The 25147-nt window shown below is 40.6% G+C and overlaps 1 protein-coding gene across 1 annotated transcript in view; it reads left to right on the top strand.

Moving 5' to 3' along the window:
* SETD3 (SET domain containing 3) overlaps positions 1 to 7635 on the top strand; it is a 36056-nt gene extending 28421 nt beyond the window's left edge. Inside the window, exons 9-12 of the mRNA XM_014957640.1 lie at positions 1504 to 1670; positions 2308 to 2393; positions 4057 to 4217; positions 4852 to 7635. Of these exons, the coding sequence (XP_014813126.1) occupies positions 1504 to 1670; positions 2308 to 2393; positions 4057 to 4217; positions 4852 to 5295 (858 nt within the window). The 3' untranslated portion in view covers positions 5296 to 7635. The remainder of the gene's footprint in view (positions 1 to 1503; positions 1671 to 2307; positions 2394 to 4056; positions 4218 to 4851) is intronic.
* The last annotated feature ends 17512 nt before the right edge of the window (positions 7636 to 25147 follow it).

The following is a 25147-nucleotide window of genomic DNA, read 5'->3' as shown; positions in this document are numbered from 1 at the left end:
TAATTTTCCACAGCTGGCAATGGATGTGTCATATAGCTGTTCTGACTGCTCTCTCCATTTCAATTTTAGAGGCTTCCTCTATGTCAATTTTATTTTAGTAGTTTCAGTTTGCTATTTATCAGATTTAAAAAAAAAAAATTCTGTGCAAACTCTAACATCATTAAAGCACTTTAATTATATAATGCTTCGGTCTTTTAATATACTGTGCAGATGTTATTTCTCACAGTTTCAGCAGGAAGAGTGTATGATCTTTGCTTTTACTACTAAAAAATGTGAGGCAGCAAAAGTCCACAGAGCCTATCTGGCATTCAATAAAGCAACTTTCTCATTCTGTTTAATTGGGTTTTTTTGTAAAACAGTCTTAGCATGTAAGAGCATACTGTATAACCTACACATGATATGTGACTTTTACTTTAATAGGAGATGTATCATGGTAGTCTTAAAGCTTGAGAGAGTTAGCAGCTCTCTTTTCAATCCCTGCTTTAACATACCTAGGCAGCTCAGTTGTTGATTATATGAGTGTGTTGCAGTATAATGTTTACTATAACTTAATATAACGCTTAAGCATTTAGTGCTTAGGATAAATAGTTCTAATCTAAAATTGGAAACAAAGAAAGTAAATGCCATTGTTAGCATTGTTGAGCCCTTAAGAGAAAACTGTCCCTCTCTGTCAGCTGGAGAAGAGTGGCAGGTTACATGCACCCGAGCATTGCTGTACCCTGGGGTTAAGAAGGGAGTTCTGTAACCGTTGAAACTTTTTTCCTGGTTGACAGTTCCACTATCAAACAAAAGGGGAAAATATCCTTTTCATGTGGGAAGACAATTGCTACTTTACCTCATCCCGTGTACTTCGTACAGCCTAGCCCTGAATTAAACATTTTTGCAGGTTATATTTAGGAACTTATTTTTTAATGTAAATGAGAGTGACCTATTTGCTTTAGATAAAGAGTTCAGAGTATAAAACAAATAACTACTGACTGAACACAGATCAGATAACTCTCAGTGTGATATACTTCAGTATATCCATGCCTTAAGGTAACATTAAAACAAAAGCAAAGTTGATTCATCAACACAGTAGGTTACTTTTTTGGGTGGACGTATGAGGGAGGAAATGACCCCAGAAACATAGTTTGTTTTAATGGGTCTTCCTTGTCTCAGATTTTTTTAGCTTTAAAAGGTATAGGATCTTTGAAAACTTATTTCCATGTGCTGGTATTTTATGACAGTGTGAGAAAACAAAGTATTTTTATTTTAAAGTATAGAGTGAGAACCTGTTCTCTGCTTTCAAAGTCTGTTACGTGGATGTGTTTACATCTACCTCTAAAGTATATTGCCACACTATATACAGATACCAGAAAACAAAGTGTGTTTCTTTATATAACCAAATATACCTTGTACTCAGAATAGTAACTCTTTCAGGAAGTAACTTTCAAATTATGTCAGTTTTGTGAGCTGATCTTAAGCTTTTTTCCTGTCCCTTCACTTCTCTTTTCATCCTTCTAGATTTACATTTTTTATGGCACTCGGTCAAACGCTGAATTTGTGATCCACAGTGGTTTTTTCTTTGATAATAATTCACATGACAGAGTGAAAATAAAGCTTGGCGTGAGTAAAAGTGACAGGCTGTATGCTATGAAGGCAGAGGTCTTAGCTCGTGCTGGTATCCCAACGTAAGTAAAACACAATGCCATGGGTTTTTTAAAACATTTCCAAAGTATATAGTGTCCAGTAGAGCATTTATAAAGCTGTTCTATGATAGTTTTCTTAGGTGTAATATTTCTCCTGTTTGTATAGCAAATTAAAGTTGTTGTAATAATATTTACAGAAGTTCTCTGAGCTATATTATCATCTAATTTAGACCATATATAAGGAAAAAAGCCTTTGGTTTAATAACCATTTGAACAAAAACAGAGCGAGGTTTAATTTGAAGCAATCTGTGGTTTCTCTTTCTTTCCTATCCCTTGCAGACATACTACGATGCTCAGTGTGTGAACCACAGCATTTTCCTTTAGTCTTTTCAGTCCAGAGGGTACTGTTAGGAGCAGCAGACGTGAAACACTGCATTTCCATGAATTTATTATCAAAGCCGTATAAAAATAATTATAAGCGTAAAATTGTGGAGATAATTGTTCTTTTCAGATACAGGTTAGGGAAGCTTGTCTTCAGTTTGAACTACTATTACCTAATTTTGGAAAAGTTATTTTTATAACAGTGCATTTGTTGTATACTTTGAGGTCTTTTATGTTGAAATAAGTTCAAAGATATGACAATAGAACTTGCATTTACGGTTGCTGTTTGTTTTATTAGTTCTAGTGTTTTTGCCTTGCACTCCACTGAGCCTCCAATCTCTGCCCAGCTTTTGGCTTTCCTTCGAGTGTTTTGTATGAGTGAAGGTAAGATGTTTTATAAAGATAAACTAGTTTACGTTTGTTTTGGGGTTGCTTTTTGTTTGGTTGGTTTTTAACGCAGGAATGTGACAGACATTTATATAAAACATTAAGCTAGAAGATGGGAAAAGTTGAGGAGTTAAGGATAAAAAGGGATCTGTGAGCTAGTGAGAAACCAAATCTTTGGCCATGTTGTCTGAGAGAATATTTCAGTAACACAGGCCTTTCTGGAAGTCCCAAAGCATGTGGTGATGCAATTTTGTATTTTTTTTTTAACCTCCCAGGCTGTTGTGAATGAGTGAGCTTTGGAGCTTGGTCTTTAGTTCTTAGGTTTAAAAATGGTTCACAGAACAACGTCATTTGAGACCCTAGGGGGTTTACATGCTTAGATCCATATTTTATTAGCTGTCGCTGATAGAATCATGTAGGTATGGAATTGGAATATTCTGGGCTGTAGGAGAAATATGGGAAAGAAATTTCAAAATTGAGTATTTTCAGTATTTTGATAATTAATAATCTAAAACCAACTTATGTATTTGCAAACTGTCTTTGTAATGTTTCTCTTATGTTAGGGGGTTTTATGGGGAATATGTATGTACGATTAATAGCAGTAGGAATAGTGAAGTTGCTAAGTTTTTACATGTGCTCTATTTGCTTTCTTTAATAAAAACCTGCCTTTTTTAGTGTCATGCCTTCACTGCGTCCTGTCATCCATCTTTTAGAACTCATGAAGAGATTAGAATAGAATAGAATAGTTCAGTTGGAAGGGACCCACAACGATCATCTAGTCCAACTGCCTGACCACTTCAGGGAAGTAAATTCAAGTAAAACAAATTTTAGGGTGCTGATGAGGGGGTGAAATTTGGCTCAGAGAATAAAATATAGCTAGTAAACATTTAACTGCATTACTCTAATATACGATTGTGCTCAGATTATTTGTATGTCTTAAACACTGCATAAGAAAATTGTTTATTAGGAAACTACATGCAAGTGGTTTGTGAAGCTTGTAATAGCTGCTTTGCAGGAGTGAAATTTGGTAATTAAAAGATTAATGGAATTTATTTAATGTCAAGGAGCTGATTAAACATTTTCTACTCTGTATGAAGTTTGTTTGATGGATGTCTTTTCTGACCAACTGTAGGAAGTTTCTGCTACTGAAAAAGATTACCAAAACAATTAGGAAAAATAATTCCATTGCTATTTGCGTGCTCTGGCCTGTTCCTTTTATTCACTGAAAAGTTCACTGAACTCTTTAAAGAATTACTCCCTTTTGTTTCTCGGGTATTATACAAAACATTCCATCTCACTGTCACAGAGTTACGCTGTGTATCAGAGGCTATGATATAGAAAGTGTTTCAGAGTGGAGCAGAAGGTCCATTTTCTGCTAACCTCAAGACTCCTCTTTGAGGGGTATCCTAGAAATAGCCAGCGTATCTGATAATTCTTATTTGAGGAGAGGATTTTTTTTGTTAGCTGCTCAAAGAGACTCCTCTTTGAGGGGTATCCTAGAAATAACCAGCTTTATCTGATAATTCTTATTTGAGGAGAGGGTTTTTTTTGTTAGCTGCTCAAATCTATATTATTGAAAATAAATCTTTCTGCAGTTTGTCAACTGACAAAGTGAATGATGAGATTTGTTTTTAACACATTGGTTTTATACCTATTGTAGAAGAGCTGAAGGAGCACTTGATAGGCGAGCGTGCCATTGACAAAATCTTCACTCTGGGGAACTCAGAGTTCCCCATCAGCTGGGACAATGAAGTTAAACTTTGGACATTCCTGGAAGCCAGAGCATCCCTTCTTTTGAAAACCTATAAAACAACTGTGGAGGTAAAATTATCATTATATGTAATTTAAATGTCTGAAATGTTCTCTGTTATGATTGTAGGAAAAGATATTTTGTCCCCCATCTTGTCCTTACAAACTTTTATCTGAATGTTAGTACATAATTTATTCTGTACTTCTTAAAGTGTAGAAACAGATTTGCATTATCTAAGGAAAATCAAATAAGATTACAAAAAAGATGATTTTGTTAATGTAATTTTGTTAATGTATTTTTTCTTTCTTTGATTCTCTAAATAGAGGCTACCAGCTTTTCCTCTGCAAGTAAAATGGGGAATCAGTTTCAACTTGTTGTTTATTAGCTGTGTTCTCCAGACTGCAAAGAAATACGCTGCTATTGTGACCCTATAAGTGAACGTACATGTTTCATATATCTGTGAAGTCTCCTCACTTCACTTGTTATGCAGGCTGATCTACGTGGAGAAATTTTTGCCTTCTTTGTGAATTCTTGACAAATTTCACTGGGACTCCATGCAGACCCCCCATTATACGTGTCCATTTGGCTCAGCCTGAAGATCTTAGTGTCACTTAACTGTTAATGCATAGAGGGAGGGGGGGGAAAGGTGAGGGATTTTTTTTGTGTTGTTTGATACTAACAAACGTGCTTTTTCTCTTCTAACAGGATGATAAGTCCTTCCTGGAGACCCACGACTTGACTTCACATGCGGTGATGGCTATCAAATTGCGTTTAGGTGAAAAAGAGATCTTGGAGAAAGCAGTGAAGAGCGCAGCTGCGAGCAGAGAGTATTATAGCAAACAAATGGCAGATGGAGCTCCGCTTCCGAAATACGAAGAGAGCAATATTGCCTTGTTGGAGAACACTGTGGCAGACTCTAGACTCCCTATTGTCTTGAGAAACCTAGAAGATGTGGAAGAGCAAGGGGACTTAAAGATTGATGAAGCTATTGATGCTGAAGTCACAGAGAATGGGTTTGTAAATGGTGAAAACTCTCTATTTAATGGGACCAAATCAGAAAGTGAAAATCTAAATAAAGAGAAAAGCAACAGAGAGACTGAAGATGCCAAAGAATCTTCTTCAGAAAGTACTGATGAGGTTAAAGAATAGTCCTAAAATTTTACTTTCTTGTGAAGTTAAATTAGCTGAAGTTTATGAACAGTGCATTTATGTTGGTGTGTTTCTTTGTTAACATTTCTCTTTCTGCAGAGAAAAATGTTTTTGCTGCTTTATATAAAAATGAATTTTTAAGTTATTTAAAAGATTTAGCATCCCTTTTCAATTAAGATTGCCATCTTGCTTTCAGGCAAAAACTGGGGAAAGAGGTGCCTTTGGAAGATTTTGCAGCCCTTTATTGAACCAAATGTATTTTCTTCCTGGGGAAGAATTAAGCTCTTCTATCTGCTGTGCTTTTGTTGTTCTGTCACTCTGACTACCGAAATTAAAAGCTTGCTCTGCCTCCTGCCAAGAAAAGCAGAAGGCAGGACTGACTCGGTATTCAGCAGGAAGGTGGGAGAGCAGTACAGCAGAAAACTGGATAAGAGGATCAGAAACTTGGGAGACTGGAGGAAAACCTGTTTAAAATCAGGTATGCCAGTCCAGAAAAAGGTAAGGTGGCAACCTTATGATTGGTAGTTTTAAATGTTGATGAGAATCCAAATTGTATACACTTCAAGTGATCTCTGAAGATTTCGGTTTATTTCGTCTCCTGTTTACTGTACAAAAATATCTCATCTTTCTTCTTCAGTCAGAGTTAGGCTGCTACAATACAACATTCACCAACTTTTAAAGGATGACTTCTTTTTTTTTTATTGCCAGGCAGTTACCTTTTATTTAGGAAGTTGGCAGTGCTACTGGAGAGTTTGAAAGCAGATAGGCCAAGCCACAGCTTTAAACTGTACTGTTCAAAGTGAGATTGCTTCCCAGCTTCTTCAGGTTTTCACAACTAGCTAGAGATATTCGAAGCTACACTTTTGACTAAACCATTATTAAAAGGAAAATATGATGAATATCCCTGTCTGCTTACTCCTTCATTTCTGTGTTGTTGGATGTAACATTGAATGTCACATGGTTACCTGATCTTACTCAGCTTCATCTTTTGGTTAAGATATTAATTGATGCTGTTTTCTTGAAGGAAATGGCAGGCAGGCTCATGTGTTCTTGCCCATGTCTGCAGTATGCTTTGCCATGGAGATTGTGTCTCCATCTGAGGCACATTTCTTGGGATACCTCTGCAAGTTATTAAGCAGGTCTACTCTCTCCAGCAGTTTTGGTCACCGTCGTACTATGTTTTAACTTCTAGGTGGAAACAGTCCAATCCTAGCACAGTGCAGTATCAGAGCAAGGGTAATTCCAAGGCTTGGCTTTGAAATTACCTGGGTATTGAGAAGAGAGGAGGGCAGGATGTTTTAATTTTGTGGGTGAAAGGAGAGGAGTATGAAGTGATTTAATTCTATTCTCGATATCAAGGACTTTGTCTTTTACCTCTGTATCCTTAAATTCAAGATAATGGATAAAATGGACAAGCTCGGACAATTGTTTAAAGCTCAATAGATGTTGCAACCTGCTCATTCAAGATCAGTTGATCAGTAAAATGTCTTTTGGCAAATCCATAGTTTTATTAGATTTTGCTTCTTTTATACTGCAACTTGGAAAATGTGTTTTTTGCATAAATCTTTGGTGCAATACACATGAAAGTGACTTTCAGGTTGTCATAGCAGTTTTGGTGTTCAGCTAGTATCAGTATGGGGAAAATAGAAGAAAATAGTTTTTTAAAAAAATATTTCACAAAGAATGGCACATTGCCATTGCACCTTGGATATTGCTTCACCACTAACAAGATGCTGGACCAGTATTTTTGTAACTATATGCTGCCTTTGGTAGAATGTTATGAATTGTTGTCTTGACAGTTTAAATGTCATACAAAAGTCATTACACTTTGGTTTTTATTAGGACCAATATTCCATTTCTGTTTCTGCCAGTTACATTGCACAACATTGTACTAGATACTATGATGCAATTCTGAAACTAGCCTTCCCTGAAAATTATAACTGTAATTCAGAATTTAAATGCTTTGATTCAATCTGATACACTGTATTTTGTTCCAGTATTTGCTGATATCTATGGCTTAGCGGAGCCTGTGGTCACCACAGGACAGAATGTGTGGGTTTTCTTGAATAAAATATAGTTCTACCATGTCTTCCCTAGTGAGTGTATTGTACAAACACAACCTCTACCCGACTGCTGTGTCTCTTGGGGTCTGTGGGGAGAGGAATAACTGTCCAGGTGTCCAGATAAAGATTAAAGGAGAAATAGCTGGGGATAAAAAAAAGAGGTATTCTAGTAAACGGAAAGGGAAAGTGGTCTATTAAGAATTAATCAAATTCTTACTCTTCAGATGTCAGTGTTATTTAGAAAAATACGTTGCACACAATAAAAATAGTGAGTAATGTACTTTTGTAATTTGCCTTTTTCCTCTATGCATATAATGGTTTCTCAGAAGCACTAACCTAAAACTTAAGCTTTTGAAAACTGAGGTAGAAACAAAAAAAAATTGGCACTGATGAGCCCTTATTACCATCTGTCATGAAAACAGACCTTTCAAAGCATTTTAAAGTTAACTTTCTTCATAATGTTTGGTTAAGAGGCTGTTCACACTAATCCCAGGCTAAATGCCAAATCTTGCTTCTGTTTCGCTATCTGAAGTATTCCTGTAAGAAAGACATCACTTGGATTTCTCGGACTGTTGTCCAAAAACAAAAGGGGAGGGGGGAGGGAAAGCCCTTTGGAATTTTGCATGAACCTACCTACTGATGAATCGTCTCCCCAACAGCCCATAACTTCTTTGGCTCCCTACTGCAAGATGATATCCCTGTAGCCCGGTTGATAAAGTCAAATACACAAAATCGAGTAACAATCTCCACTCTGAAAAAAATACTTGTCAATTATATAAACTCAGCCTTATCTGGAGTGCTGATGTGAGCACAGGAGAGCTGAGAGCCTTCCGGCTGCGGAGGTAAGATGGTTTAGGATCTCGGCTAAAAGAAGTTGTGTTTTAGCATCTTGACTAAAATAAGTATTCCTTCCTTTGGACTTTGTTAGAAGGTGGTCCATATAGAAAATCTGTGCATCTCAAGCTGCGTTCTTGAGGCTGTTTTGCCTTTAGAGAGGAATGATCATCATGGAGTCATGAAACTTGCCTGTTTGAAAGGCACACTGGCAGATTTACACAAACTGTTCTTCTCTGCTTCACGTGTGTAGAAACAGTGTTTCATGTCTGCTGCTGCCACTTCTATCGCCCTCATTTTGTAGAAAGGTGCGTGAAGTAATTATGAAACGTAATTCGAAGTGTTTCAGCCTGACTCAAAGATGCTCCCTAAATCCGCTGCTCTTTTCTAATTTTATGGACTGAAAGTCAGTCCTTGCTGTTTCTCATACTCTGTGCCAAACAGGAGCATTCAGAAAAATACATCGCGCTACCAAATTTATCAGATGAAGCAACACCCATTCCTTTTCCTCTAGAAGATTTTTAAGTGATCCTCATTGATACAACCACCTGATTTTCACATAGAAACTATGAAATATAGATGGTAATTAACAGGCTTCCTTCTATGCGTGCATTGCTGTACAAAGCACAGCACGTAAACTGGTGACTCACGGTTAGAAGAGCTTCCTTTTAGCATTTCTCCGTTTCTTACATCTATTTCCTAACAAATGCCACAAGTTTGGAAACCATGTGGCAGATTTTTCACTTAAAATAAATAAATCTCAACCCATACTTAAGAAGAAAAGCTGCAAATGGCCCTGGATTCTTTTGTGTCTCCTTAGGTTCAGTGGTGTGTTCAGTGTATCTCAAAATTGAACGAGTGACTGCTGTAGAGTGAGTGTAAATGACATAAACTTGAGCTTTAGTGATACCAATGAAATCTATTGATGCTTAGTGATGAACACAAATGGAAATTTTCACTGAATTTCACTGAATTTTTAGAGTTGGAAGGGACCATAGAGATCATCTTGTCCAACTCCCCTGCTGAAGCAGGGTTGCTAGAGCTTGTAATGTTTTTGCTGAATGCTAAAGTACCTTGCTACTGATCCTGTGGCACCAAATCAAAACACCCATTTTTTTGCCTTTTTTTGGTAGCCTTTTGCTGAATATGGAGTGCTCTACTACCTACACTCCTGGATTATCAGTACCAGGCTTTGAAATACGCTTCAGTAAGTTGTTTGGTGTAGCTGCATACGTTGGGTGCTGTAGGGTACTCATCTACTTGTAACAAAATGTGATTTTTTTTGCCATGTACGCTGTCTTTAGTCATTAACCATTATCTTTAATTTCAGTGTAGACATTGGTAGCAGCATGAACTGGACCTGGCAGCTCACAAAAGCAATCAAGTTGGTCGTCAGTGTTTGCATTGCCCAGAAAGTGTTGTGCAGCCTGTGCTGGAAGGGTGGGAAACCAGAAAGCCTTTGACTTCTGCCCTTGTCCCTCGTGTGAGGAAACCTTCACAGCTGGAGCTGGTGCCGTTTTTCATCAGGAAAGATGAAGCTAGGTAGGGGAGGAAAGCGAGGAGATGTCCTCAAGTGGCAAATAAAAGCTGGACAACTGAACACCAGCTCGCTTGTCTCAGAGGCAGTGTCGCTATCCTGAAGAAGTAATAGTTTAGGAATTATTTTAGTGGGTGTTCAAAAAAAAAAAAGTGTCTCAAATTAGCATTGTAATTAATGTGGATTTTTAAGCAAGTCATATGTTTCATAATTACACAAGGGCTTCACTTTCCCTAGGAACAGGTGAAAACGTTTGAATTACAAACTGTTGCAAGGTGTTAAAGTGGCAGTGAAGGAGAGATGTCCTCAGGGCAACCTGAGCAAAGTCTGGGCTGGAGTCACTATTGTCCATCGACCTCCTCCTCTGCCCTTGTGGGAGAACTGCTCGACACTGAGGGGGTGAGGAAAGGCTTTGTGGTCCAGCATGGAAGGACGGGACAAAGTCACAGGGAGCAATGTGAAAACAGAAGATAGTGGTGTATTCAGGACACTCGCCTGAAACTTGATGTGTCTGGACTTCGGGAACTTCATATTTTTGTGTGTAGGACTATTTTACTATATGAAGTTGATCGAGCAAAGAAGAGGCTTTTGAACCTGAGTCTTCTGTCTTCCAGGTGATTCCTTCTGTTGACTGTGCTCTGAACCCCTTTTATTTGTTTTTCTGATTTTTATTATGTAATGATTTTGGAGTAGATTCACGTAGAAATTTTTATTTATTTTTTTTTTTAACTTCCCAATTTGGAGAAATGAGACAATCATTTCCCAACTAAATCCAGTTCCAACGTGGCAAAACAGATGGTGCTGACCCACCATAACTTGTGCCTTCGGGCAGCTTAACGTGAACTGGAGTGAAACAGATTTGTGGCCCTTTGAGACTTGACTTTGCTCCTTCAAAAAGGTGTTTAAAATCTGCAGGAGGATGGGGAATAAAATCTTGCTTGTCTGAGGAATGTTGATTTCCCAATTGAATCACTGTTACTTACACACAGGGTCAGATACCAGCAGAATTAGATAATTGAACTTAAACAGTTAGGATTTTATTTCGTATTAAGCATATATTGTTCTTGAAAACTGGGCCAGCTTGGCAGCCCTGAACGTACAAGTTGTTTGTCCTTCAAACAGAATCAACAGGGGCAAAAATGAAGTTTCCCTGTGTCAGGCTGGGGCCACCCACGCGTCCCCGAGATGTCCTTGCTGTCCGTAGGAGAAACGATGGCGGTCCCCCTGCCCTGGGTTTGGCAGGGTGCTGTGGGAGTCAGTAGGTTTTGCCTTGTCCTGTGCGAATTTTAGAACATCTGTCTTATGATGAAAGACTGAGGGACTTGGTTCTTTTTAGTCTGGAGAAGAGAAGACTGAGGGGGATCTGATCAATGTCTATAAATACTTAACTGGTGGGGGTCAGGAGGATGGGGCCAGTCTTTTTTCAGGGGTGCCCGGTGAGAGGACACGAGGCAATGGACACAAACTTGAACATAGGAAGTTTCATCTAAACATGAGGAGGAACTTCTTTTCTTTGAGAGTGGTAGAGCCCTGGAACAGGCTGCCCTGGGAGGTCCTATGAGTCTCTGTCTCTGGAGATATTCAAAACCCACCTGAACACATTCCTGTGCAACCAGCTCTGGGTGGACCTGCTCTGGCAGGGGGTTGGACTAGATGATCTCCAGAGGTCCCTTCCAACTCCATATAATTCTGTGATGCTGTGAAATTTGGGAACCACGTAGTTGTCCTGCATCCAGCAATTGCTTTATGCTGTGGGTTAAGGCAAATTAATTTCCCTTTGCTTTATTCCCTGCTGGTTCACCACTTTCTGTGCTGTTACTAACTCAGCCAAGGCTCCTAATTTCAGCGCTAATAAGTGGGGTTGTGTACACGTCTGTGGCACAAAGGTGTGAAATACTGAACCTGAATCTCCATACTGAAAGAGGCACACAAACAGCCTCCTCTGAACTGCAAAGGAATTTTTAGAATAACTTGAATATCTGTAAGAAAGCCCCACTGCCTCGCAGCAATTAATTCAAGTGATTGGATGCTAGGAATGGTTTATTATAATTGCACACAGGTAGTAATTTATTAGGGTGGCTGTTTCTTTTGGCATATGTCAAGAAGGTCAGAGTTTAGACTTTTTTGGACATTAACCTAGTCTTCTGAAACTCTGAAGTTCCACTTTTTGGTCATTAATTTCATACATGCTGAGATTGTGACAATTAACCCACTTAATAAAGGTCAAGTTTCAATTTTTTCCAATTTCTGGAACACTTAACTTTATTCCTTCTTGAAAATGGGCAGATACAGAATGATAAATAGTTATTAAATGAGAAGGAAGATGTAGTTCTGCTGTCAAGATACTATTGAACGGTTTGTAACAAAAGGACCAGAACTACTACGGATTTGAAGTAAAAGGAATAGCGTAAAACCGACTTCAGGAAACGTATAGATCACAGTAAGCTGTTTAAAATAATTTTCACTAACATCCCTATTAACTTACTCTACCTTAGCTTCTAATTATGCAAATCCATAATTTGTTCCTTTAATGTTTTTCACGTATACATGTGATTTTCCCACAGCTCTAAAGCAGCATCTAACCACAGCTGAAAGGCATAAATAAGCCGAGCACGTAAGGAAATGGTGGTGGTGTTTTCAGATGACCAAAGCCTAGTTATTCTGCATTTTAATAATACCTGGATTTCAACAAGCCACAATATTAGAAAAAAAAAAAAAATAAACCCTTGGTTGTGTGTAGTAGCATCAGTTCCTAAAGCATACATTGGTATGTTGGGTCTCTTTAGCTAATGCTTGAAAATTATTGCTGATGTACGTTGTCATTTTTGAAACCTCTGAAAGTAACCATCAAAATGCCTATTTAATAATTTTGGATTGCGTCATCCATTGAAGAAATGTTTGCAGATAAATCAGAAGTAGTCAACTTCTTATGTTCCTAAAATCATCGCACCTTCAGTATCATGTCAGTGCTGAGCAGTTTTTGGAAACCTATTTTCCATGCACATTTTTGCATAGTTTGTAGGTATCACATGAGTCTTTCTGGAGTATTCTTGCAGCAGTTTTATAGGTTGATGCTGAACACTTTAATGCAGGAATGACACACAAATCTTTCAAAGAATAGGAAGCTGTGTATTGAAAATAATAGTGTTTCCTGTATATTTTTTTCATTAAGTAGTACAAGTATTACCATCCAAACCTTAGAAATGGAGATATTATCACCAATTCTCAGCCCTGTTTTTTCAGAAGCTCTGGGCTTCTGAACAGTCTCCCTTCAAGTACAGGGGTATGAAATATGAAATACTTGGCACTATTAACATGTGCCCAGTGTAATTGCACAGAATTATATTCTAATACCATCGCTCAAGATTAGATGAAATGATTTTTGCCCTGGAAAAAAAAACAAACAACCAAAAAAAAGAGTGTGGCTTTTGAGTTTAAAATACTGCAATACACTTTGGCACTGATGTGGCTTATTTTTTCATGGGAGTGGTTTAGCTGTTGCTTTAAAAACTCCTGCATTGTCCCCAGAGGTTTTTACGCGTGTACACACACACACACACACACACACACACACACACACACACACACACACACACAGAGTTGAGGTACTCTCTGCCCCTTCTCCCTTTGAGAGGAGTTATTAGCCTGTGCTAATGCTGTCTAAATGCTCACTGGTTAGTAGCAATACTTGTGGGACAGATGATTTATAGCCACTTGATTCAAAAGATTTTCAGCTAAAGCTAAGTAATCATTTCAAATGATCAAATATCATCTGCCACGAGGAGCAAATATGCAGCACAACGATAGTTATCAAGCTTACTCGCAGCAAAGTATATTAATCTTTTCTTTAGATTTTACTTTTGGGAGTAGTAACATTCTCTGACAGAACAGTTCAGTCATCGTAAGCTGAGTTTCAAGAAGCAGCAGCATTTTTCCTCAGTGAAATGAGGTTCAACAGGTAGAACTTCAGCCCAAAACCAATGTGTAGTCTTGAGGTGGACCTCGTGATTTTGCATCACAAGAAATTAACTAGCCTTTTCCTCTTCTTTCTCTTTATTAAGAAAGCTATTTTTGTTGTCCATATTGGGCAACTAAATAAAAACAGGCAAGTTTTATATCTTGGCAGGATTAAATGAGAAGTATGTATGTCTTTTTTTCATATCCTTGAATATCAAAACAAGACAAGCCTATTTAGGAACAAGGATTTTATTGCTTAACATATATTTGCATCACGCAGTGAAGACATTCACTTTCATGGCATGTTTTCTCCCAATGGTTTCCAAATGCCTCACAGCTCTCACAAAGCTGAATTTTTGCAGTGCTTTCCTGAGATGAAGAAGGGGCCACAACCAGGTGGCAGAGCCTGAATCTGTGGTCCTGGTCACAAGAGGTGCCTTTGTTACATGTTTTCAGAACCATGTGAAATAGTTTTGTAAACAAACTACATGATTGTTTCTAGAAAGAGAAAGGGGGATGTGCCTGCTACTTGGTTTGAACAAGCGCTTGCTGAAATAAGGAGTTCATCTTTAGGAATAGAAGGTCATTAAGCACTGGGGTTATTTTCTCCCTGGCCATGGACTGGGGGAAGAAAATGATGTTGTAAGAGCAGTCCAAAGCCTCCCCCAAGGACAGGCTGCCATTCACAGGTATAATTGTACCTGCTCTGATTGAGATTTCTTCTCTGGGTTCAGTGTTGGCAAATGCCAATAAAGTGTAAGCTTGGAAAGCAATGAAGAGCACATAATGATACAGACTGGTCATCTGATTTCCAGCAAGATATAAAAAGCAATATTTTCTGTTAGCCTGCCAAAAATACAGACAACAAAGTCAAGGTGGAGCTTCTATACAAGAGAGCCTCTAAAGGCTTTTTAAGGTAAGGAGTAGTTGTGATACAGATATATGAAGCAATGAAAGGTGCTGTAGGGAAAGGCACAGCTGGTTAATTTAGTGACAAAATGTTCTCTCTAGAAGGTATTAGTCTAAACTGCACAAATCTGCAGGAAAGCCTGAGATATAGCATGTCATCCTCCTGTAGAAAGCTTCTGAAAACATTGGATCTGTCAAAGCACCCTATTTTGATGTTTCAAGGCTGATTTGTTAAAGAAATAAAACCTGGGCAGCGACATGCTCTCTTTGCATTTCCCTACTTGTTACTTAAGCGTTTCTTAAGTTACTTAAGTCTCAAGTGTTACAAATTTGTTGGTGTTCTTCAAATCTGACATAATTATGGAAAGCTCGAACGTTGCCAAGTCCCATGAAAATTACCAGCCAGGCAGTGCCCTGCTTGTAGGGACAGACCGGCTTCACGAGCTCATACGTGGTTAGCCTGCAGAAAACCCACCTGGAGACAGCCCTAATCACAGCTCGTGGTCAACTATGAGAGCCAGAAGAAAACCATTCCTTGCTGTTCACAAAAGCAACCTAAATTTAAAACCTCTAATTTGGCTTTGAAATGACCAAGAGATATTTGAGTGTAAGCTAGTATGATTTAAAGGCTTCAACCAATTGCTTTGAGATATTGAAGTAAAAGATTCAAAGTGTTTAATAACTTAATAGCTTTTTGTCCTCTGGTGCAAATGGTCAAGGACAAATTTTGCTGCAAATTGAAGAACAAACCTGGATCTGAACTGGAAAGTCCCTTCTTGGTCCGGCTCCAGCCCTGCTCATCTTTTTCTGCGTAGGAGGACCAGGAGCAGCCTGAAGGGCAAGGAACCTCAAACCCACCCAATGCAACATTGCTGACCACTGACACTTCATGATACAGGAAGGAAAACAAGAAACCCACCACTCAGGAAGAGTTTGAAAAAGCAAAGCTTTGGTCTTAATGCTTCACATTTCTGTTAAAGGAAATAAGCAAAATTAAGAAGGTAATTAGCCCTCAGCCCTAAGAGTACAAGCAGATTCAAATTGAGGGGGGAGGGTAGAAACTTATCCCATGGACAGGTAATTACGCAGTTGTCTAAGGAGAAAGGTTTTTGCATTGCTTTTGATGCTTTTTCTGTGCATGACAGAATGGAAGTTCAGTGGTCTGAGCTGGATTTCCTACATTCCTCGAAAGACAAGTCGGACTGAGTCTTTGATAACAGCCTCATCAGTTTGGCAATACGGAGCTTAAGGAAGTGTGCATAAGTTTCTGTCCTATTTTATTTTATTTGACAACCTTTTTTTTTTTTTTTTGAAGATCAGAGCATACTTACAATTTTTATAGAACTCCTAAATCATTTAACTTGCCGCATATGCTTATAAATGGCTTTTGTAGTCTGCTGAGGTTTTTTTCCTATGCTGGGTTTATATCAGGTAAACTGGAATAAATGCAGGCTCCTGACTCCCACCTGATTCTTGATAGCCCCATGAACACTTGCCAGCAAACTGAGTTAACTGTCTACCACTTAGAGGAGCCACTAAATAAGGTCTGCGTGCTTTTCACCCTTCTGATCTTTTTTGCTGGGGTGAAATAATACAGATAGAGCAATAGTAACGAGCCAATTGAAAACATAACTCAAACACAGAAATGTTAAGCCTCATAAGCCTGAAAATCTGAAGTGTGTCAATTTTCCTGTTTCCTTAGGTTTGTCGGGGGGGGTTTAACATCTTTTGTATTTGCAAGATCTCTAAAGACACCCATGCCCTCTCTGGTAAAGGGATAAATACGGTACTTACGGGAATGAGATCTCATTTCCTTCCATTTCAAACCAAAAAAGTGCACTTTAGAGATCATGGGAAGTCTGTAAAGGGATTTACCTCCAGCACTAACCAGCCAGCCATGGAACAAAGGGAGAGCAGCCCCTGTGTGAAGTCAGCAGGTACCAAAATGGGGAATGTTGGCACTTCAAGTGCCAGTTCTTTTCCTGTGTAAAGCGTCCTGCAGCGCTCCGGAGCAAGTGCCTCATGCTGTGGTGAAGGGTCTCTACCTTTGCTGTCCCTCTCTCTCCTTCCATTGACAGGCAGAGAAATCCCCAACATGGACAGTCTTCATTGCAGCGCTCTCTGAACCCTTAGGCAGAGTTTCAGACCTTGTACAAATTCTGTCTGGTCCAGATGGGTCATAGGAGAAGATTATTTCATTAGCAAATGTAAGAACTGCAGACAGACTTGGTGTTAGTGGAATCTCAGTCCAGAACCTTAGACATGGGCTGCAGGTCAACCCCTCAGCCCCCAGCAGGGAACTTCTGGCTCTAAATGTGCATCCAGAAGTGCCTAACTTCAGACACAACCCAGCCAAGCTCACAGGTGCATCCTTGATTTCAGGACAAGTAGCATCACCCATTTTTTTTTTAAAAAAAAGGACCCGACTGTTTCCTGTGCCCTCTGAGGGGTCTGGGAAATAAATAAAACCCCCCTCAATTCACAAGCTGTTCTGCTGTGTTTCTGGCTGAACCTCATCAGGCAGTGGCTGGTGCCACATTCAGAGCACTATTTCTTAATTCTCTCTCCTTCACTTCATACTTATCTCACTTTAGAGAGTGTGAAATTTTTCAGTTCATTATGTTCTGAACTGTTATTTAATTGAAGCCCCTAATGTTCAGTCAGTACACACTGCACACAGTCATTTAAAATATTCCAGCAGTGCACATTTTTTTATAAGTGGTTCAATTGGAAGTGATCAAGGTTTGAGACTTCCAGCCCATAAAGGCTTCTGCTGTGGAAATGTGAAGTGCTGCTCTCAATAATTTCAAACTGCTTCCTAAGCAGGCCCTGTGTTCTGACTGTCTTAAACTGCCGCCTAATTTCTCACAGAAAGGAGTGCCTTGCAGGGTTTGACGGAGCCCACTAGCTGTGGAGTGTGGTGGGAAACCCTCCTAGAATCATAGAAACATAGAATCTTCTAGGTTCGAAGGGACCTTAAAGATCATCTAGTCCAACCATCAACCTAACTCTGACAAAAAATAACTAAGAAATAAGCAATAAAAATAACCAAAACACTAAACCATATTCTTGAGGACCATGTCAATCCGTCTTTTGAACACCTCCAGAGATGGTGCCTCATGGTGCCTCAACCACTTCCCTGGGCAGTCCATTCCAATGCTGGATAACCCTTTCTGTGAAGAAATTTTTCCTAATATCCAATCTAAACCTCCCCTGGCGCAACTTGAGGCCATTTCCCCTTGTCCTGTCTCCTGTGACTTGGGAGACGAGACCGACCCCCGCCTCTCTGCACCCCCACTTCAGGTAGTCATAGAGCGCGATAAGGTCTCCTTTCAGCCTTCTTTTCTCCAGACTGAAGAACCTCAGCTCCATCAGCCGCTCCTCATACGACTTACTTACTCTCCAGACCCCTCACCAGCTTCGTTGCCCTTCTCTGGACCCGCTACAGCACCTCAATGTCTTTTTTGTGGTAAGGGGCCCACTCCAATTGCCCTCTCCAAGCAAAGCAGTTGGCTGGGAGACTTTTGTTTCTCTCGCCCCGTTGTGTCCACAAGGACTGAACAGGGTGACTGCCCTTTCTTCTGCATGGCGTGTGTCGTGCCTGCCGCTTTGTCCTCAGTTCCATGAGGTCTTGTGCGCCACCGAGGCATGAGCACAGAGAGTTTCTCTCTAAATTGATTTCCTCCAGTCGAGTACTCTGAAACTCCAGCGTTGTGAGGAGGATGCCACCCTGAAGAAACTAGGAAGAACCGTGGCATCAGGAGCTCAGATCTCAACCAGCTGCAGTTCCACTGCCCCTGCGTGAAGCCATGGTGAAAAGAAGATACTTCCTAGGGATTGGGTGCAGCTGTGCAGCTATTTGAAGTTTATTCTGCCCGTATTTGGGGACATGGATGCAACCTGTGACAACAGAAGACTGCAAGCTTACTTTTCTTCCATGTTCCATAATCTGTGCATTGACAATAAAAAGAGCCATGTCAGAGGGTGGTTGTCTTCAAGCTTCCTAAGCCTGATTCTGTGCAAGCAAAGGAAAAGTTCTGCTTATGAGGATGAAAATGAAGCCCACCACCTCCCTTCTCCTGCTGCTCAGAGCAAAATGATACTCAGAGATTACTAGCTGTCCATTGTGGTGGGGCAAGCTAGCGACAGTGGTAGACAACACTGTGCACTGCACAGAGAAGAGTCTCCAACACTTGGTGTTCAAGTTTAAAGCCAAAAATGAGTCAGAAATTCCAGTTTTATTGAAAATGCTTGGTAATCTCTGGTAATGACCTAGTCTAACTAAAGAACAAGCACTCGTTAAAGGTCATTTATCTGAGCCGAGAAAAATGTTCATTTTCCAAGTGCTGTCATCTTCTGCTTTAATTAATATCAGCCATGTATGCCGTTGGCAGTGGCTTCAAATATTGTAGCATGGAAAGACTGGACTTCAAGTGACATTTTTAATGAAAAAATGTAAACCATCTCTCATGAATGCTGTAACTGAGGTGTTCATTAGCTAACCCTGGACTGCAGAGGAACACCTAGAGAAACAAGCTGATTCTTGGATGATTTTGTAGGAAAGAGAAGTGTTGCAGACATAGCCCAGTAAGTTGCTCTCAGCTAGGGATGTGTCTGAAGAGGCTTGGTCCAGGCAGCAAAAAAGACCATGAAAAAGGTAGATGAAGCACAAGGAGGCAGGATCTACACTGCTGATGCTTAATGGAAATGTAGGACAGGTAGCTCAGGAACCTGCAGATTTGGGAAACTGTATCTGTGAAGATCCTTATCCTGGCCCTTTGAAGAGATTGATGAAAGCCCTGAAGCACAAGCAGAAGCTATTACATCCTTTCCAGAATGCACAAGAAGGAGCCACTCCAACTCTAGATTTATACCTTGAGGCTGGAGGGTCCACTAGATCATTGACTCTGACCTCCTCAATTGTGTCCAGCTACCTGGTATGTGTCCATAAAGTGCATTTGGCTAAGACAAGGGCATCTAATGTTTATACAAAGATAGGAGAAGATGGTGATTCTATTGCTATTCTTGGCAGCTTGTTTCAACATTTGATCACTTTCAATTTCAAAAAAATATTTTCCTATTGCTTCAGATCCTAATGGTATATTTTGTACTACTTTGTTTTGCTGGATGCAAAAGCTCTCTTTCTAGTCCCTGGAAATTTCCCTCTGTGAATATGCTTGTACAGAATAATCAAGTTTACCTCCTAGGCTTCTTCTTTTGATAAGATAGGCAAAGAAAGCCTCCCATTGTAAGCTGTTTCCTGCAGCCTGAGAGTCATTTTGGGGTGTCCCCTCTGGGTTCCTCTGATTTTTCAGCACTCTTCAAAGATTCCACCACTGGAATATATGCTGGTACTTCTGACACCGAGGCTGTTTAATGATGGTATTTCTGCTTTTAATTGCCATTTTGCTAGGACAAATATCAAAGTGTTTCAGTAGCCCACTATCTCAGTGCTTCTTTGAAAGTCCCATTGAGTTCCTTACTTATAATTTGAATCACGGCTATTGATGATACAGTTTACAGGTTTACAGGTGGAGCTTGTATTCTGATTTCTAGACATCTAGCTTTGAATTCAGGTGCGTTATGAAGCTCTTGGATTTCATGATCCCATTTTAGCAACTGGACCAGAATGCAAGGGCTCCACAATTGTCTTCACTTATCATGTCTGAATTTGTTATGTCTTCTTCAATTCTGTTTTCAGATGAATTTTGTTATTTCTATAAGTCCAGTGTTGGGGTTTTTTTATTCTTCCTGAGTTCGTGTACTGCATGCCACGTTCTGACAAGAAGCTCTATAGTCAAGTTTAATGTCTTCTGGAATATTTTTACTTACATAGATAAAAACAGGGACATGTTCTCCAGTACATTTTTTTTGGAACAGAGATTGCTAAACTCCACACTTTTCACATTTAGTCATAATTTTAGAAAAACAACAGTACAGAACTGCTTGCAAAGTTTGTGAAGTTCAGCTCCAAATTCAGTTTTCCCAACAGTGGGTTGAGTCAAAACTTCTCTCTCCAGGTACCTTCACTTTTTACTGTGGATGAGGACTGTACAGCATGGGTGTTTATGGTTCTTGTTAAATATGTTCATGCTCAGCAGTTAGCTTGTACAGTCATTCAGTAAGGAAAAACATGGATCATCTGTACTAGGCAATTCTTGAGGCAGGTGTCTCCTAGAAATGGTCTGAAAGAAATGCCTCTGCTCAGTCAGGCTGTTTCAGGGCAGAGATGTTCACAAGATGTATGGTTTCCTACCAGGGGCTGCACAAGCCTTCACAATGGAGAAGAGCAATAGGACTCTCAAAGACAAATTGCTCTTTCAAATTGACTTACAAGTCTCAAAATGTATGGAGGTTTTTAACATGCTTGTATGAAGGACTGATGGGTGGCAGGCCTTTGGTGACAGAGTCAGCCAGATCTCGTTTTAACAACCAGGAACTTCTGGCAGGGCAGTAGGAGCTGCTCACCTGAAGAGGTTTCTGGAGTTAAGGACTGAAGTTGCACTGCAGAAGCTCTCCCTGGGGAGTGGGAAATGGGTAGAGACCAGGCAAAGGAGAATGAATGTACTTGCAGTACTTTTGCAGCACCAGCAACACCCTACCGAGGCCATGCAAACAAAAGTGCTGCTTCTAATCTCAGTGCTTGCATTTATCTGAAAATAATTAGCTGAAGGGAAAATAAAACGCCTTCTATCTTTGCAAAGCTGGGAGGAAAGGGAAGTGCATCTAAGATTGCTTCAAATGAAACAGCAAGGCTCAGAGGAACCAGAGACCTCTGCTTGTACGCTGCATTCCTTACTCCCGAGACAAGTTTATGAAGGAATGGAGTGTCTTTAATCATTTAATTTGGCTAATTTAAAACTACATATGCATAATTTATTTACAGAGAGGTAAAAACCTCTAATTCCTGCTTTTATTATTGTAACACACAGTATTAGAGTGATTTTTTTTTTTTTACTATTGCAATCTGCACACTGTCTGAGAGTGTTAGTCTTCTACACATCATGCTTGAGCGAGTGTGTTTGAGGGGGCTTGAGACACCAATTCACATATACCATCCTCCATAAATTATGTACATAACTTCCATTTATATAAAAAGGCGTTGCAGAAATTATAATAAAAATTAATTTACAGGGCTTTCATTCCCGGCCATTGTTTTATGCCCCTTGTCTTTAAGGGGAAAAAAAAAAGGGTCTTCTGTTTCCTACTCCACACTATAAGGGGGATTTGGTTTTGGTGATGCTGCAATAGTGCCTTATGCTGAAGGAGCATTTAGCTCATTCGCAGCAAAACCCAGGGAACCCATCCTGTTGAAACTATCTCCAAATACAATTTATGCAAGCTATTCATGTAAGTGGGACACCTTTTCTAATTCCAGCTCATGAGAATTTAATTGCCAAGTTTGAGCCTTTGTCAGGATATCTATCACTTTTCAAGGACTTCACGGATAGATAAAGAATTCAGTGAGGTCCAGATCTTTTACAAGGCTTGGCAACTAATTCTGACCTTCTCAATATGTAAAACGTGAGCCCTGGAAGACCTGGCTAAGGCAAAGAGAGAGAATTGATTCCAGAGCTGCTTCATTCCCAAGTAGCTTTAAATTATGTTCCAGCCTGACCCAGAAGGTTTCTCCAATGTAAGTACCAGCCCACTCTCACCTTTAGATAACTGAATTTTCTCTCATTTGTTTTCTGACCTGGGCTATACTTTGAGCAGCCAGCTTCACTGAAGGCATTGTGTGTCCACCATAATGCCTCTCATCACTAATTCACAGTCCCTTGGCATATATGAAAGCTTAAATTATTTCCTGCAGTGTGCATTAGCTTGCACATGTCTATGCTGAATTTCATCTGCCATCATGCTGTCTGGTCAAGTCTTTCTGGAACACATCGTAGCTCCCCATAGTCTTGAGTAACCTAAAAAATTCTGTGTCATCCGGACATTTTGCTAATTCACTATTTACATACCTACTCCCAGGTCACTAAGAAACATCTCTTACTGCAAACTTTGGGCTGGCAGGCATAAATTCTTAATGTGTATTGAAGCCATGAGCCAATCTAGGGCTATTTTTTAGTTTGATTTATTTGAACTAGCTTTTAATGGCTTATCAGTAGCTGTTGAAGACAATGAAATCTGCGGTAGCATTTGTCTTTCTTGAGCTGGAGTGGCCATGGGAGACAGTGGGGTTCACATTCTGCTCCCCTGGACTAGAAGATAGCTCTTTCCTAAACCTGTCTGGGACGTGAGCCTCTTTCCTTCACTGCATTTTTCCTGTGCAGGAAGGATTACAACTCCCAAAGGTGGCAGCAGCAGCTAGTCGTGGTGCAGAAGGAGAAGTACATGTCTCTATTCTAGGAAACTGGGTTGACCTATTCCCCTGCCTGCTCTGAGGTGGTTTGCCCAAAAGGAGAAAACGGGCTGACAGAGGCAGCCAAGAGCATGCACAAGAGAGAAGGGATGTGGGCCCATCCTGGCTGCTATTGAGCCTCCCACCAAGGTTATCTCCCCTATCTCGGCTCATGTGGTGAGGCAGTAACTGACGTGACCCTCATAGTGGATCCCTGTCTGCTCTCCCTGGAAATGCTGAAGACAATGTGGCGAGAGGGCTCTTTTTCCTAAAGATGAGATCCTTGGGACTGATGTGTCATGTTGAGCATAGAAGCTGCAGTGTCTAACAGTGTCTCTTGGGAAGAAAGTATGACATGGCCTCATCCTTTCATGTGGGATGCATCTCAAGAGATTCATTTAACCCACCTGGTTCCTTGCTTGCCATTGTAGAAACTTTATATTTGAGTTTGTAAATACTCTGTTTCTCCCTAAGCTATCATAGATTCTCTACTGTCAATACTCACAGTGACACAGCACCTCCCTCTTTGTCACTATGAGTGTTGACAGTAGAGAATCTATGATAGCTTAGGGAGAAACAGAGTATTTACAAACTCAAATATACTTTTTATAGAATCTATGATTCTTTACTGTTGATACCATACTGATAAAGAGAGAGGTGCTGTGGGCTTTTGGTTGCTTTGGGTGGGGTGGAGGGGATCTGGGAAATGTAGATGTTTTGGGAGGTAATGTCAGATTTTGAAATTTTACGAAGTAGAATTTACAGGATAGAGGAATCTCCTTTTTCTCTGTCCCTTACACACAATCTCACATAATCTAAAATATTTGAGGGTCATGAGCTCTCCTGGCAAAGCTGCCACCACACCGAAAAGGTTACCATCAGTGCCTGCCGTGATGTCCAGCAGCAGCAAAGAAAAAACATGAGCCAAACGTTTAAACAGTGAATTGTTGCCACTAGCAATGATGCTTTGTTGACAGCAATAAAATGCTATATGTTTTTCAGAAGTATTTGTTGTTCCAGGATATATGCAGGCTTAAGTATATGAGACCGATTTGGTCGGCGCACTTAGAAGGTTATCTTTGCCATCAGAAGAAAAGAGACTTTTAATTACAAGTACAATGACACTATCAAGCTGGGGCAAATCCTGGGCTTAATCCTGTGCTCCTGATCTGGGGTTCTCGTCTTTGGCTGTGTCCTCATGAAATCTCTTCCTGGGCTAGATTGGTAGAATTATTTGGAAAAAAAAAAAAAAAGAAAAAGAAAAAAAAAGATGGAGGACAGACAAGTATTTGACTCTGGCTGAGTACACACGGGAAAATACTGTTCTGCCCACAGCCCCTGCCTGAAACGTGGGAAGACGGCCACATAGCTACACAGGTGCCTTTGCAAAACATCACTTAGTCATACCTGCTGTCCCCTCAGCCACCAGCTCAGACCTGTGGTCCTTCTGGGGACAACAGCAGCATAAACACCTCCTGCATCATCCCACCCCCTTGCCCCCAGCGTGGCACCAGGCAAGGAAGAAGAGAAGGTCTCTGATTCCGTCTTGTCAACACAACTGCATGGAGGAACGCTTGTGTGAACGTCTTCCTTTGGTGTTCAGCCTCTCAGCCATGGGTTGCGTTGATCCCGCGCGCCTTGGCAGCGAGCTAATGAGCTCTGTTACCTCGGGGTGGGGGCTGCGCCGCAGGTGCTGGGAAGGAAGGCATCTGCTTCCCCCAGATCATGTTCAGTCACCTGGTTCCCAGCCTGGAGGCTCTGGCCAGCTCTGCCTTTAGATTACATCTCCCACGTCATCCCGCACCTCATCACCCTCTCCTCCCTCCTCCCTGTCCTCCAGCCTTTCCTCTCCCCTCCCGCCCTCGGCCACCTTCCTGCTGCCTTTGCCTCCCCTCCGGCCATCCCTGCTCCCCTGTCTGCATTCCTCCCTGTCTGCCCTGTTTGCCTCCCACCGCAGCATCTAAGACACCGTGCCTTTCTCCAAACGGGACCTGGGCAGTCACCTGCAGCTCTCCACAGGGTGCTGGTCCCCAGCTGGCAGCAAGGGCTGTTTCCCTCCTGCTGTGTTGGAGGTGGCTTGTCACCCCCCAGGGTCTCTGGGAGGACTGGAGTGTCTCAGGGAGCTGGATTGCAGCAGCACATCCCCTCCCGCAGGATGTTTTTTGGGAGGTTGGGGAGGTAGGGTAGGCGGGTTGGGGGTTGCCT

This window comes from Calidris pugnax, unplaced genomic scaffold (assembly GCF_001431845.1).
Source record: "Calidris pugnax isolate Ruff unplaced genomic scaffold, ASM143184v1 scaffold211, whole genome shotgun sequence".
Classification (NCBI taxonomy): Eukaryota; Metazoa; Chordata; class Aves; order Charadriiformes; family Scolopacidae; genus Calidris; species Calidris pugnax.
Note: the sequence above shows the minus strand (reverse complement) of the source record. Positions and strands in the feature narration are given on the sequence as shown.